This window comes from Bison bison, unplaced genomic scaffold (genome assembly GCF_000754665.1).
Source record: "Bison bison bison isolate TAMUID 2011002044 unplaced genomic scaffold, Bison_UMD1.0 scf7180017864279, whole genome shotgun sequence".
Taxonomy (NCBI): Eukaryota; Metazoa; Chordata; class Mammalia; order Artiodactyla; family Bovidae; genus Bison; species Bison bison.
In genome coordinates this window covers 1,856,859-1,872,187 of record NW_011494851.1, presented here as the reverse complement: position 1 = coordinate 1,872,187, position 15,329 = coordinate 1,856,859, and the positions used below count along the sequence as shown (strand labels likewise).

Genomic DNA, 15,329 nt, shown 5'->3' with positions numbered 1-15,329 from the left:
CCATGGGATTTTCCAGGCAAGAGTACTGGAGTAGGGTGCCATTGCCTTCTCCAATGTAACCAGTATACCAGTGGTTAATTCTTGGTTTATGCATCTAGATACTGTAAAAGCTGGGGCTAATTCTAGGACTTCAGGCTGATAATCTTTTCTTTATACAAGACCAGTTAAGTATGTATATGCAGGCCTCTGCTTCAGTGTTTCTGATCACTGTACTTTAGCCTCAGTAAATTAATCTCTATGTAGAAACATATAAACACACAATAATGAAAACAGAACTAAATACCAAGCCTCCTCATAACCTGAAAGGTCAAAATGACTCTGTTCACTTGATGATTCTTCATGTGTATTTGGGGACATAATATAAGGGGAAACTTAATCTAGGCTAAGTGTCCTGAGTCACTGTTTTAAACTGTGAATGCACACAAGGTGTTGTACAGGCAAGGGGCTTGGAAATGAAATAAATGCTAAAAATATAAGAGATACTACAAGCTTGGGGGAAGAAATCAAATAGGGCTGTGAGAAGCAGGCAGGGAGAAAACAGCTCTTAATACCTTGCATAGGAAAAGTTGGTAACTCCATGATACACATATGGATATGAAAACCAGTCCTTTTTCTTTTCCACTTCTCTGATAAATGTGGCTGAATTTTGATGCCTGGCCAAACATGGGATTAGAATGAAACTGATTTGTTTTCAGTGGCCAGTGGGGAAAGAAGCAAGCCCAAGAGTTTGAGAGAGAAATTTAGTCAGCTCAAGCTGGGTGTGTAACCAGTTCTTTAATATTAAGTCATAGAAATAGGAATGAGGAGAAAGCAAACACAGAGAAAAGTCTAGGCTTAGAGGGTGGGGTTTGAAGAGTAGTGGGACCTGAAGAATAGAACTAAATCCACTAAATTATGTGCAATGACGATGTGTCCAAACTGCCCAGGCACCTCACTTACAGTAATCAACAAATACTTCTATTATGCTATGGAAACAGGAATTCCAACAAAATTACACTGAAAATATTGCATTTTCTGTCTATACTCTTCTTTAAATTACGATAGTTCATTGACATGACATTTGCAAAAGTGTCTGGGAATATACCTGTTGTGATCTTAAGTTCTCGGAGAGTGTTACTTTCTCTTCATCCACTTGTTTCTTCTTTGTAAATAAGATATTTGCTTAGGATAGCAAGATATCTTCTTTGTATTAAAAGGGAAGACAACTTCAAAGAATTCAGCATTTTATTTCAGCTAGCCAATCTAAAATAAAGGAAATATTTTTGTTTGTTTCTTAGTGTATTTGTCTAGATAGGAGCAGCTATTTATTGGAAATGCATCTATATTACCTTTTTGAGTCTCTGAATGGCTTATGGCCATAATTATTTAAAAGGAATTACTCCTGTTCATTCATTAGAAATAGAAAATGTGAGCCTTCATTTATATTTTGGACACTTGAAAAGAAAGATAAATAAAATCCCACCATTATATATTCTAACATCAAAGAAAATTACAGTTTTTCTCTTCTTAATTGAGAATATTCAGAGGAGTAACATACTTAAGCACATACTTAGAAATTATCACCCAAAGTAGTACCTATTAAGCTGTCTTGTCAAGTGCTGCTTTGCTTGCATTTTTAATAATATTTGTGGTACCTTGGACTTTGTACAGACAAAGACTGTTAATTTTTTGCCTTATTATCTTGCAAAATGCTACTATTCCTTTTACTTGTCCAGTTCTTTTGACTTGCTAGTAGGGCCCTGTTGGACTATAAGATGCAGAAATAGGTCTTTTACAAATGATTCAAGGCCAGGGATTAGAAATATGTTTGTTATTTGCATTGTAGAACTCTTAAAAATAAGAGAATCTAAAACAGAGATAACGTGGCATTTTGGTTTTCCTTTTTCAGGTAAGAGCTTTTTTTGATGCTCTTTTCTGATTTATTAATTCAAAGGAAATACTTTTAATCTTCTTACAATAAATTAATCACTTTTGTTATTTTCATTTGGTTAGTTGAGATGCTTTTTTCCATGAAATATTAAGCATAGGATTTAGTAACCATTTATAATAACATTGATATCTGGATGGCTTCATGAAGAAACTGTAAGTAGTTTAATGAGAGACAAAGCTGATTAGAAAATCAGAGGCAAAGTACAATTTATATACATTTTAAGAGGGGGCAAAAGTGAGATTAAATGAATGAACTAAGGTTTCATGTAACCCTCTAATGTAGATGTTGTTAGGAAAGATACAGTCTTGATGTCTGTCTTGTGATTTGAGTGAACTCATCAGTTTTCCCTCATTAACACCTTTTACTTCTGTCTTTCTGATGGCAGCTAGAATTCTGAGAGTGGCCATCTAAGGTATACGATTTATGTGCATCCCTTGTGATGCCATTTTTCACATCTGTGTCAGTTGAACAGAATCAAGCAATAACGCTCCATTTAATTTCATGTCTAAAGAAATGAGGTTCTATGAAGTTTATTATCTATAATATTTAATGTCTGAAATCACATTTTGGATTTATTGAAAATCAGTATGTACGGTTTCATTACTCTGTGTGTTTCAGGATAATTTTTAAAGATTTAAAACAAAATTGCATGTACTTTTATTCCCACAGATTCTAGACAGGTTTAAAATAATTTGTTATAATAACATCTTTATGAAGAATAAAAATCTGACTTACACTGTATAAAATGTGGTATGGTACAGTGACATTCTCAAAACTGTAGTGTTGATAGTTTGCTAGGAGAGAGAGGTTGAGATCTCTTATTTGACTGAATAGTATTTTGAAAGCTATATAAATCATACTTAGTTTTTTACATCCTGTATATATTCATAACATTTAAGGTTATTAGGCATAAAATAAGCATTAGTAAGAAAGAATTAATGCATTCTCAGGTTATGTATAACAAAAAATCACTTAGTATTTGAAATGATGAGGTTCTCTGTATTACTAGTCTATAATTTGTATATCTCTAATTTCTTTCTGTCTCTAGGTTTATATTTGTGGGTACATGTATGATTAAACCCTTCGTAACACAATTTGGGGGGTTTCCCTGGTACCTTGAAGTTTACCTGGTGGCTCAGGTGGTAAAGCATCTGCCTGCAATGTGGGAGACCAGGTTTGATCCCTGGGTGGGGAAGATCCCCTGGAGAAGGAAATGGCAATCCACTCCAGTACTTTTGCCTGGAAAATACCATTGCCAGAGGAGCCTTGTAGGCTACAGTCCATGGGGTGGCAAAGAGTCAGAAACAACTTGAGCGACTTCACTTCGACTTCACTCTCTGGTACCTCAGTTTTTAAAGAATCCGCCTGCAATGCAGGAGACCTGGGTTCCATTCCTGGGTCGGAAATATCTGCTGGAGAAGGGATAGTCTACTGTCTTCAGTATTTTTGGGATTCCTTGGCTCAGTTGGTAAAGAATCCACCTGCAGTGTGGGAGACCTGGGTTCGATCCCTGGGTTGGGAAGATCCCCGGGAGAAGGGAACGGCTACCCACCCCAGTATTCTGGCCTGGAGAATTCCACATGGGGTCGCAAAGAATCGGACATGGCTGAACGACTTGGAACACAGTTTTTAAAAGAGTTCTACCTGATTGGTTGAATGAAATAAACTATTTTAAGCTAATGAATATTCCTTCAAGTTTTGTTATGTTGTGTTGTTTGAGAGTTGAATGTGGATTCAGTCATGTTTATCTCCCTTCTTTTCTTCATTTGCTGCTTTTTTCTCATTGTTATGGTTTTAAAAAATTATACTTCCTTTTCTACAAACTTTCTTCCAAATATGCATATTTCCCTCACTGCTTCTTGTTAATCATATCCCACATTGAATTTTATTTTTACTCTGAAATACATGAATTTTTCTGGAGAATATCATTCACATGTGTTCACACCTGAGTTACATTTGAAACAATGACTAATATATTGTGGATTAATTTAATTTGAAAAGGGAAATTATTTTTTAAAATTTTTATTGTATATCTCCTTCTCTCAATACTGTATATTGAGGCTATAGAAATTTTACATCTGAATTAATTTTCTTTTATTTTGCTGGTTATTTTCTAATCATCTTTTTACTTTTTTGTTTTTCTATTTTATATTCTACAGTGGGAAGAGATTGGTGAAGTTGATGAAAATTATGCCCCTATCCACACATACCAAGTATGCAAAGTTATGGAACAGAACCAGAATAACTGGCTTTTGACCAGTTGGATCTCCAATGAAGGTGCTTCCAGAATCTTCATAGAACTCAAATTTACTCTGCGGGACTGCAACAGTCTTCCTGGAGGGCTGGGGACCTGTAAGGAGACTTTCAACATGTATTACTTTGAGTCAGATAACGAGAATGGGAGAAACATCAAGGAAAACCAGTACATCAAAATTGATACCATTGCTGCCGATGAAAGCTTTACAGAACTTGATCTTGGTGACCGTGTCATGAAACTGAACACAGAGGTCAGAGATGTAGGACCTTTAAGCAAAAAGGGATTTTATCTCGCTTTTCAAGATGTGGGTGCTTGCATTGCTCTTGTTTCAGTGCGAGTGTACTATAAAAAATGCCCTTCTGTGGTACGACATTTAGCTGTCTTCCCTGACACAATTACTGGAGCTGATTCTTCACAGTTACTTGAAGTGGCAGGCTCCTGTGTCAACCATTCTGTGACAGACGAACCACCCAAAATGCACTGCAGTGCTGAAGGGGAGTGGCTGGTACCCATTGGGAAATGCATGTGCAAGGCAGGATACGAAGAAAAAAACGGCACCTGTCAAGGTAAGAGTTTGCCTGCGGATCTGCAGGGGCTGTCTGCTTCCCTTGGATCATGTATATGTATATCTTCCAGTGATTATGAGCAAATGACCTTTTACTTTGCTAATTTATGGAGATTATTTCTCTTCAAGTTTGATTTCTCTCCTCTCAGAATTTTAAAACTTCTGGCAATGATGAAAGATTTGAAGTTATATTCTACTGGATATACATAATTAGTACTCAGAGAGTGTCTTACTTGCAGTGTAGTATTTCATATTCATTTTGCTTTCAGAAATTTTATTTTTGAACAACTCACATCAGGGGATATTTCTTTGTTTATCTGCTACTCTATCATGACTCTGTCTCTCTGAAGAGAAAAATAATACTCTTGTTATATGAAATTCAAATGTAAACTTCGATGAGACTTGGCATGCTTTTAACTGCCTTTTAAAGATTCTTTAGGTATAAGTTCTGCCATATGAACTTCATTGGACATATGTGGAAGATGACAGAACTTAGTTTACCATGTTGTATGCATATAATAGCTATTGCATACTTGTTTTTAAGAATGTACAGGTTAACTTTAAATGCATAATAAATAGTGCCCAAGAAAGTAACTGTTTGGAGATAGAACCAATACAGAAAGGTCATTTCAAAGCAGTTTGCACTTGGATTATTTTTTCTGTTTTAATTTTTCTTCTAAATTGAAACTTGATCATGCATGCTTCTTTTTCATTTGAAAAAACTCTTATTTTGTCCACAGTGTGGTGACTTGTCCTTTAAAACTTGGATCTTTCTCAGTGGCTTCATGAAACAGGATAGTACTTTATGTCAAAGTCAAGAACAGCTTATGAGGAAGAAAACACACTTTCCTTATAGGGAAAAAATTAACCCTTATGAACCCGAACTTGTTTTCACCATGATATGCACATACCAAATAGGTAATGAGAGTTAACGTGTCTTAACTGAAGAGAAAACCAAATACCGAGAAGTCCCCTATGCCCATTGGTAGCTTCAGGTACAATTTATTTTCTAAATTCAGTATGTAATGTGGATCACCCTTGCTCAGGTTTCTTCAGGCTTGACTGTAGATTGACTGTAGATCCGGGGAAACAACACTAATCTGTAAATCATACTGATGTTGCTTATTTATCTCTAGAAATGCATTGCACCACATTTGCATCACTTCATGTGTGTATACCATCTACAATTAAGTGCATGATTATTTCTCCATGTAATCTACAGCTCGCTATTCCTTTATATATAAAGTTTTATTAAATAAAAATTATGTTTCAGATATGCCTTTACGTTTGTCAAGGAAATGAATCAGATTTTATTTAGGGTTGAATTTAAAGGAAAGTTTTAACTAACGTTACCTTCACTACTCTTTTTGAGTAACCTTCTTGGCATAGGTGAAGACGTATGTAACTGTAGAATCAGAAGTGGGAGTTAAACATAATCCATTGAATACATTGCATTGTTTTCCCTAAAATGCTTACAAATTCTTATTATTTCTAAGAATTTGTTTAACAGTATTATAAGGCACCATGCTCTATTTGATTATCTATTTATATCATTTTTGTCAATGATATGTGGTAACTTTAGTTCAGAACATGTTGACCTTTGTCTTCATCCAGATTGGTACACAATATAAAGGACCTTTGCATTCAAAGGATACTTTTTTACTGTTGCTGGGATTAAAATATCCTGTAGGTGCTTATCATGAAAAGACCTGGGTGAAGTAGTATTCTGACAGGATGCTTTTAGTGCATGCATCCACTGCATCTTTCTCCTCTCATACTCTTAGTAGTTGAGGAGTAGAGGCCTGAGAGAAAAAGGAGAGGTCACTTGGTAGAAATTTCACTCCACTGGATTCTGTCTTAATGTGCTTATTACCCTACTGTGGTAGGAGGAACGAAGGTAGTGGGGTCATGAAGGCAGTAGACTGCACAGCCCCAGAAGATGTTCTACACAATGTAGTCTGTGTGAATAGTGCCTCTTGATGTTTTCCCGTGTACCAATGATATGTGGCCATTCTATGAGGAATGTCAAACATTTATTCTGTAAATAACTTACTGAGTGAATAAATAAATGTTGAAGGTTTGTCTTGGAAAATTAGGGTGTCACAGATGGTCCCATATAAATAAATATATGTGTTTAAACCTAGTCATAATATGTATGTGCAAATATAAATGTATGAGTGTGTGTGTCATATAAAATTCCAACATAACTCTTTCTTCAATTTTAATGTGCTATCCCCAAACCTCTAAGTGGGGATCTTGTTGTTTTGGAAATATCCTTGGTAGGTCAGAAATCTAAGAATCGTTCTTGACATATCCTTCCTGCTCACTTCCCAGTTTCAATACCTCACAAGGTATTTATAAATTTCCCACCCAGCTCTCATAAAATCATCCACTTCTCTCTGTTTCCTTTTTCCTCCAATCTGTAAGCATATCTTGTTGGAAAGTTTATTTTTAAATAATGAATAGCTTTTTTATATAGTTTTGGTTTTTGAACCATGTGAGTGTGTCACTCTACAAAAATACAAATCTGGTAGTTGCACAAACCCAACCGCCCAGTCCCTGCCTACTCCCAAGACACTTAAAGTACTTCAGTAGTTTCCTTTTTTTTTAAGGTTTTTAAAATAACATTTATTTCTTAAAAGTTAACATGTGCATAATAGGAAACCAAAAAGCACAAGAAGCAAAAAACGAAGTCGTTCATAATCACAAGCAGTTTACCATTTGACATGTCCTTCTAGGTCTCATTTGTGTATTTTCACAACTAAGCATCCATTTTTATGTAATTAAGACCGTACAGTTATGTATCATGCTGTTTCACACATCATGAATATTTAAGGATGAACTGGGAGACTGGGTATGATGTAAACACACTACTGTATTTAAAATGGGTAACTAATAAGGAAATAAGGATCTACTGTATAACACAAGAAACTCTACTCACTACTCTGTAATGGCCTGTATGGGAAAAGAATCTAAAAACGCGCACATATATATGTATATGCAATAACGAATTCACTTTGTTGTATACCTGAAACTAACTCAACATTGCAAATCAACTCTACTCGAATGTATATGTATGTGTGTATGTATATATATGTGTGTGTGTGTATATATATACACACATAATTGTCTCCTTCAAATAAAGTTTATAAAATAGCCTAAGATCCTTCATGGCTTTGCTCCTATTAGCTTTCTCAGTTCAGTTCAGTACAGTTGCTCAGTTGTGTTTGACTCTGTACAATCCCAGGAATTGCAGCATGCCAGGCTTCCCTGTCTATCACCAACCCCTGGGGCTTACTCAAACTCATGTCCATGGAGTCAGTGATGCCATCCAACCGTCTCATCCTCTGTTGTCCCCTAATCCTCCTGCCTGCAATCTCTCCCAGCATCAGGGTCTTTTCCAGTGAGTAAGCCCTTCCCATCATGTGGCCAAAGTATTGGAGTTTCAGCATCAGCATCAGCCCTTCCAGTGAATATTCAGGACTGATTTTCTTTAGGATTGACTGGTTGGATCTCCTTGCAGTCCAAGGGACTCTCAAGAGTCTTCTCCAACACCACAGTTCAAAAGTTAGTTATCTATTTTATAAATACTATGTTAAAATTATTATTTTTAAATAAGTAATTTTGTTTACCTTTGTACTTACCTGTAGGAAACATCATTGGTCACAAAATTGACAAATGTCTTTTAAATTAATCTTTACTTAGTCCTAAGATTCTCAGGCCAAATTTTCAAAGTTTTAAATATTAAATGGTATATGATTGGCATATTATATATTAACTGTTATAGAGGTTATCTTAGTGAGTTTGTAGACTTCAAAGCATCACATGCTAAAATGTGTTTATTTATAAATATAACCTTATTACATACTTACATTTAATTACTTGGTTTCTTTGATAATCGAAATATGTTGTGATTTAATAAGGCTATAAATATAAGAAGCTAAAGTTGAGTAAACCTATTGTAATGATTATCATATATTAAGATTTACTAGGAGGTGACCATGTAGTTGCTGTCAGATCATTTTCATGTGACCTGATACACAAGGGCATGATAGACCTGACCCACAGTCTCTTAGCAACTAAACCTTCAAGAAGCAGAATGCTAGACAGCTCATTAACATACGGCTTCAACCCAGAAGACAACCAAGAAGTGATTCAGGAGTCCCTGTCCATTAATCAATAGCAGATCATGATCTATCATCTCCATGTCTCCTTACTTAACTTCCTTTATAAGAATTTAACTACCTTTTCCATAATTATCTGATTTTAACAAGGTAACTGTATATGCTGGTTTCTGTTATCAACTTAAAATATAGAGTCCATTTATTTTTTGAAGGCTTACTTGTATGCCTGAATTTTCTATAATAAACTGCCTTAAAGTATTCAAATTTATTTATTTGAAATATTCTTTATTTTCAGGTACTAATAATATATTGAATCCATTTATACAAGCATGTTTTCATACTTATTATTTATTATTATTTCTGAGAAAATTCATGCTATTTTTCCCTTAAGAATCATGTGAAATTTTTTTGAGTACAAAATTGTTAGCAAAAACCCATTTTGGAAGTTTCTGCTTTTTATTGAAGTGAATATGTTTGACAGAAGTAATTGAGTTCACATGAATCAAATGTTGCCTGCTGAGTTCTCTTGTGATTATGTTGCTGACTTACTCAGATGCAAGGCAAGACCACTAATCTTCATCAGTTGCTAGTGGAATGAAGTAGTAATTTGAAATTACCCCTAGATAATTATAGTTTCACTTATATCAAATGGAGGAAAGAGATTTAGATTGTGGGTCACTGCCAAAATCAGTGAGTGAAGAAGGTATATAGTGCATGCTCAAATACAGGGTAAGGGGGGTCACATGCCAAGGGCTGTGTAGAAAAAGCACTTATTAATTGTCCAACTGGGAAATGATTGCACAGCAAGGAAATGTAGTGAAAATACTGAGCTCAAGAAGGAGCCTTGATTCAGAAACAGTAAAGATACTGTAGGGAGTAGTATGTCGATCATTCAGACTTCTGGTGCATATTTATGTTTGAAACAAAATTGGCTGGAAATTTAGAGTATTAGGTGTTCGCGTAAGTATGCATTGGAGAGCCTAGTTATTTTTAATTAGGCATGTTACCAAAAAGCATCAAAGGGGTTGAACTTTGGTCCTATTTGGTATGCTCTTTTATGCAACAAAAGGAAACTAATTTTGATTTAAAAATTTTAACAAAAGACTGATTTTGAAATCACAGAGTGATTGGTGTCAGTGGTGTGTGAGTCCATGTGTGTGTGTGTATGTGCGTGTGTGTGTCTGTCTGTCCTATTGCTGTGAACCACCACTGAGACAATTAAGTGATTAAGTCATTTCATCTATTTGCAGGTATCACACTAGATTTTCTTTTTACCTCCTCACTTGAATAATTTTGGACCAATTCTATTGAATGTTATGGCTTTTTATGTTAATATTATGTTTAATATTAAAATGTTAGTGTGCTTTTTCCCCCCTGAATCAAGGTTTCAAAACACTGGTACTATTGGTATTTGGGGCCAAATACTAGTTGTTTTGGGGGATCCTGTTCACTGTAGGACATATATCAGCTTACTGGCTTCCCTGGTGGTTCAAATGGTAAAGAATTCTCCTGCAGTGCAGGAGTCCTGGGTTTGATCCTTGGGTTGGGAAGAGTCCCCAGAGAAGGGAACAGCTACCCACCCCAGTATTCTGGCCTGGAGAATCCTGAATCAGACTCCGCTCCTGATTTGTAATAGCCAAAAATGCCTCCATGTATTGCCAAATGTTCCTTCGGGGCAAAATCTCTCTTAGTTGAGAACAACTAACTGAAATATATTCCCTCTGCCTATATTAACAGATGTGCTGCTGAAACTAAATATATTTATAGATTAGTTACCTATGCAAACGTGGACAATTTTCTAAAGAATGAAAGACCTGTACATTTCTTAAAATGGGTGTACATTTTGAAACTTGCCTAATTTAACTTGAATATAGAGACATGGAATATCTGGAAATATGCTGCTGGTGAGAGGCAACATACTCTGTAGTTTCTTAAGCACGCAGATTCTGGACCAGAATACCAGGATTCAAATCTTGCTGCTTCCATTTATCAGTTATATAACCAATGTCCAAGTTATCAGATCTCTTTATTCCTTGTTTTCCTCATCTCTGTTAATAGCTACCTCATAGCAATCCTATGAGACATTATATGAAAATTATTTAGAATAGTGCCTAGAAAACAGTGCTTATTCAATAAACATTAGCTTTGTCTTAGCTCTCACATTATACAGGAATATGTGTCTGTCTGTTGGAAAATACATGGTATTTTCCATGTATTTGCTTTGACTTATAAAAATTCTCTAGTTTATTCAAACTAGAGAGCATATCCTTGAATAGTATCATTTATCAAAGGATGATCCTACATTTTTATTTACTGGGTGGTCAAAACTGTGTAAATATATTGTAACCTCCTTTATAAAAGATTTGCTCTCCCGTTTGATATTATCACTCATTCTTTAAGTTATCGTACTAGGCACTGTCTAGTACGTATGTATACAGTTCCTGTATCCTACGAATGCAGACAGATAGCTTACAAACATACATATGAACTCACACCTGCAGTCACAACTTATGAGAATTGTTACTGGCAGGGTGAGTGTGCAAGTTTAGGAAGGTGGTAAGAAAATGTTTCTCTAAAAGGGTGATGTTTAATGTAGAGGTGGAAAAAAAGCTGTATGAAGAGGACAGGGTACAGCTTAACAAGCAGAAGAAATCTTTCAATGCAGAGATCTATCATATTATATTAATTTTTGATATAGCTCTTTTCTTTCTACAGTTATATTAAAATGTATTTGCATATTAAAATCTGAGAATAAAAAGGATTCTACTCCCTGAAATTACCTGCTAAAAGAGGCTATTTATATACATATTATAGTTACCTTAAAGACAGAGAATGCCTAATAATACCTAGGGTCAAATAGATGCATATCAAATATGAAACAACTCAGTTTATTTCTGAGTAATACTGGTGAATGGCAACTTGCAAATTATTATACCAATTGAAAGAATAACACCTTTTGTTTTTTAAGAACTTAATGTTTTATTGGTTCAGCAGTTGGTAACTTGTGAATCTTCAACTATATGTACATAGTTAAAAAAGATAAAGATTTGGCTGTAAAGGAAAGGACATAGATGCAGCAAACACTCCATAATCCCTCCTAGACAAACTTTTGCTCTTGATTTTGCATTCCTACTTTCTCACTCAGACAAGGAGTATACTAGGCAAAGTCTTGAGTCTCCCTTTCCTATCCCATATTTAGAATAAATATAAAAAATAGATGCTATGACTCAGATTTGCAGTGATAACTACTTTGTACATTTTATTTTGAGTCAGTCTCTAGAAAGTCTCGGAGAAGGCAATGGCAACCCACTCCAGTACACTTGCCTGGAAAATCCCATGGATGGAGGAGGCTGGTGGGCTGCAGTCCATGGGGTCGTGAAGAGTCAGGCACGACTGAGCGACTTCACTTTCACTTTTCACTTTCCTGCATTGGAGAAGGAAATGGCAACCCACTCCAGTGTTCTTGCCTGGAGAATCCCAGGGACAGAGGAGCCTGGTAGGAGGCCATCTATGGGGTCATGCAGAGTTGGACACGACTGAAGCGACTTAGCAGCAACAGCTAGAAAGTCTTATGATGACAGCACATTCCATATTGTTATTGTGCAAAGGAATTTTAGTATTATTGATCGGGAGCTCCATTATGACCCGTTGGATGGAAAATTGTTATATTTATGTTCAAGTGGTTCATACAAAAAAATCTCTTGATAAAAAGTATTTGTTTAAATGATGTTCATTGAATAGACTACTTTTGTTATAATAAATTAATATAGAAATATATAGAACTTATACAGAAATACAGACATAAATTAATATGAAAAGATAATTCTGAGAAAAATTGTTTAATGATAAAGGCTTTATATATTGCCATATATCTGAATTGTTATATTCAGAACTGATTTAACTTTTATAATTTAAATAATATGCTGGGAAACCAAAAGATAGTACTTCTGTTTTATTACTTGCTTTTTTTTATTACCCAGATCGGAGCAGAAGGATTTTCACCAAGTTTGATAACATAAATCAGTATAGCTGTCATGGGAAAAGTTGTTTGTACAGGAAAATTTGATGTTGAAAACTCACATAGTGTGATTCAACAAATATCTCCATGTTATTAGATTCTTAAGAGCAAAAAATTAAAAAAGAAATGAATGTAAATGATAAGAAACAAAGTAGCCAACACTGGCATAAAATCATTAAGCAGACTTAAAACCTCAAAATTGATCTGAAATGACCAGGAGATTTTTGCATGCACGAAATAGAGGACTTTGGGCTTGAAGGTGATACAGCTCTCAGTTCAAATCTCATGCTTCTATTTGGTAGTTATGTGACTGCGGCCAAATACAAAATCATATTGAGTCCAACTTTCCTCCTGGGTGTAATGTTAAATAGTACACAAGGGACCTGTAGTGATAACCTTTTGATATAGATTGTAATTATATAGCTTTTGACAGTTTTAGACCTAATGAAATTGTTTCCTTTTTTCTTTCTGCTAATTACTTCTTGACTTTGGAATGCCATATTAAATACCAATGCATTCTACTGTGGTCATCAGTAAAAAATGTTGGCAAATTAGGAGAAAAAATCAAACCACAGCAAACTAGAGAAAAAGGCACAAAATGGCACTTATGTCCAATTCATTCCAATTTATGAATTACATTTTTGGAGTGCTTTTTTTTTATTGGCTTATAGAGGTTATTCACATGATTTAACATTTCCTCCCACTGAAGAGATTATTGGGACCAGTTTTTATCTAATTCTTCTCTTCTATACACTTTTACAGTGCAACACAATAATTTAAATAATTTGAAACCATATTATTGCTGGGCAAACCTATAAGAGATTTTTATTCCATTGTGTGGTGCTGGCCAGAGCTGCAGTATTCTTTTTAAGCTCCTTAGGTGACTGTAACATTGGCTCAGATTAATGAGTATCATGATAGTTTGGATTAAGTTTTGGTGGCTTTTAGTATTTTGTGTAAATTTGTACTCTAAAACCTCATCCAGGGAAGGCCACAGATTTTGATTCCTGAAGACCAGTTTCTCTGTGCCCCCTGACCCCATGAAGAGGTCCTACACTCATAAACCTTTTTGGCTCTCCTTGTGTATATGGCAGTCTTTTACCCAGTGTCTTTTTTTTTTTTTTTCTGTATTCCAATAAAAACTTATTTATATAAACAGATGACAGGAAGAATTTGGATCATAGATTATACTTTACCAACTGATTTATACCCAAATATACTGCTGTTCAGTCATTCAGTCATGTCCCAGCTCTTTGTAACCCGAGGGACTGCAGCATACCAGGCTTCCCTATCTTTCCCTATATCCTGGAGTTTGCTCAAACTCATGTCCATTGTGTTGATGATGCCATCCAACCATCTCATCCTCTGTCACCCCCTTCTTCTCCTGACCTCAGTATTTCTCAGCATCAGGGACTTTTCCAATGAGTAGGCTCCTTTGTATCAGGTGGCTGAAATATTGGAACTTCAGCTTCTCCATCAGTCCTTCTGATGAATATTCAAGGTTGGTTTTCTTTAGGATTGAACCTGTATCAACAACACAGAAATGATAAGCATATTAATGCTTTGTCTTATTCCATCTAACTTTTCAAAGTCTTCTCTTTTTCTCCTCCTCCTCCTCTTCCTCAGTGCCTTCTTAAGAGTGCAGCCGGTTCTTCAAGGTTTCAGACTCTGAAAGGGCTTCCCACTTGACACAAGGTTATGGTCTTTTTCCCTGGACCCTGGAACATTAAAAGACGAGTCTACAGTTTCCCACACTCATCTTCAGCCCTTCTGGGCTGCAGAGAGGCAGGATAGGATCAGCATTAAAGGTAGCGCTCTATGCTTCAGCTCCCTCTATCTTTTCTGCCGCCTGTGGATTTCTTTTCTCAGATTTACAAATTTATTGCTGTCTTAAAATGTCCCCGCATTAAAACAAAGCACAGCAAATGAGTCCTGCCAAGTGGCAAAACAAACAACTTAGTAACAAGTTTGATATCCTTTATTCAAGAGAAAATAATCCATGAATTGTGGGAGTATAATGCCTCGCCACCTGTAGGACCCTTTTCTTGGATTTTGAGTAGTGTGAGATTTTTAGAGCATTAGAAGAGGCAACATGGAAGCAGAAAATGATTGGCTAAGAGATCTGGATTTCCTTACAAGGCTAGCAGGTCATACTTTCTAGGGTAAGGTGGACTGACTAAAGGAGAAGGCAATGGCACCCCACTCCAGTACTCTTGCCTGGAAAATCCCATGGATGGAGGAGTCTGGAAGGCTGCAGTCCATGGGGTAGCGAAGAGTTGGACACGACTGAGCGACTTCACTTTCACTTTTCACTTTCATGCATTGGAGAAGGAAATGGCAACCCACTCCAGTGTTCTTGCCTGGAGAATCCCAGGGACGGGGGAGCCTGGTGGGCTGCCCATCTATGGGGTCGCACAGAGTCGGACATGACTGAA

At 35.9% G+C, this 15,329-nt stretch overlaps 1 protein-coding gene across 3 annotated transcripts in view; it reads left to right on the top strand.

Moving 5' to 3' along the window:
- EPHA5 (EPH receptor A5) overlaps nucleotides 1–15,329 on the top strand; it is a 398,564-nt gene that overhangs the window by 78,441 nt on the left and 304,794 nt on the right. For all 3 annotated transcript variants that reach the window (XM_010848896.1, XM_010848895.1, XM_010848897.1), the window contains exon 3: nucleotides 4,090–4,753. In XM_010848896.1, the coding sequence (XP_010847198.1) occupies nucleotides 4,090–4,753 (664 nt within the window). The remainder of the gene's footprint in view (nucleotides 1–4,089; nucleotides 4,754–15,329) is intronic.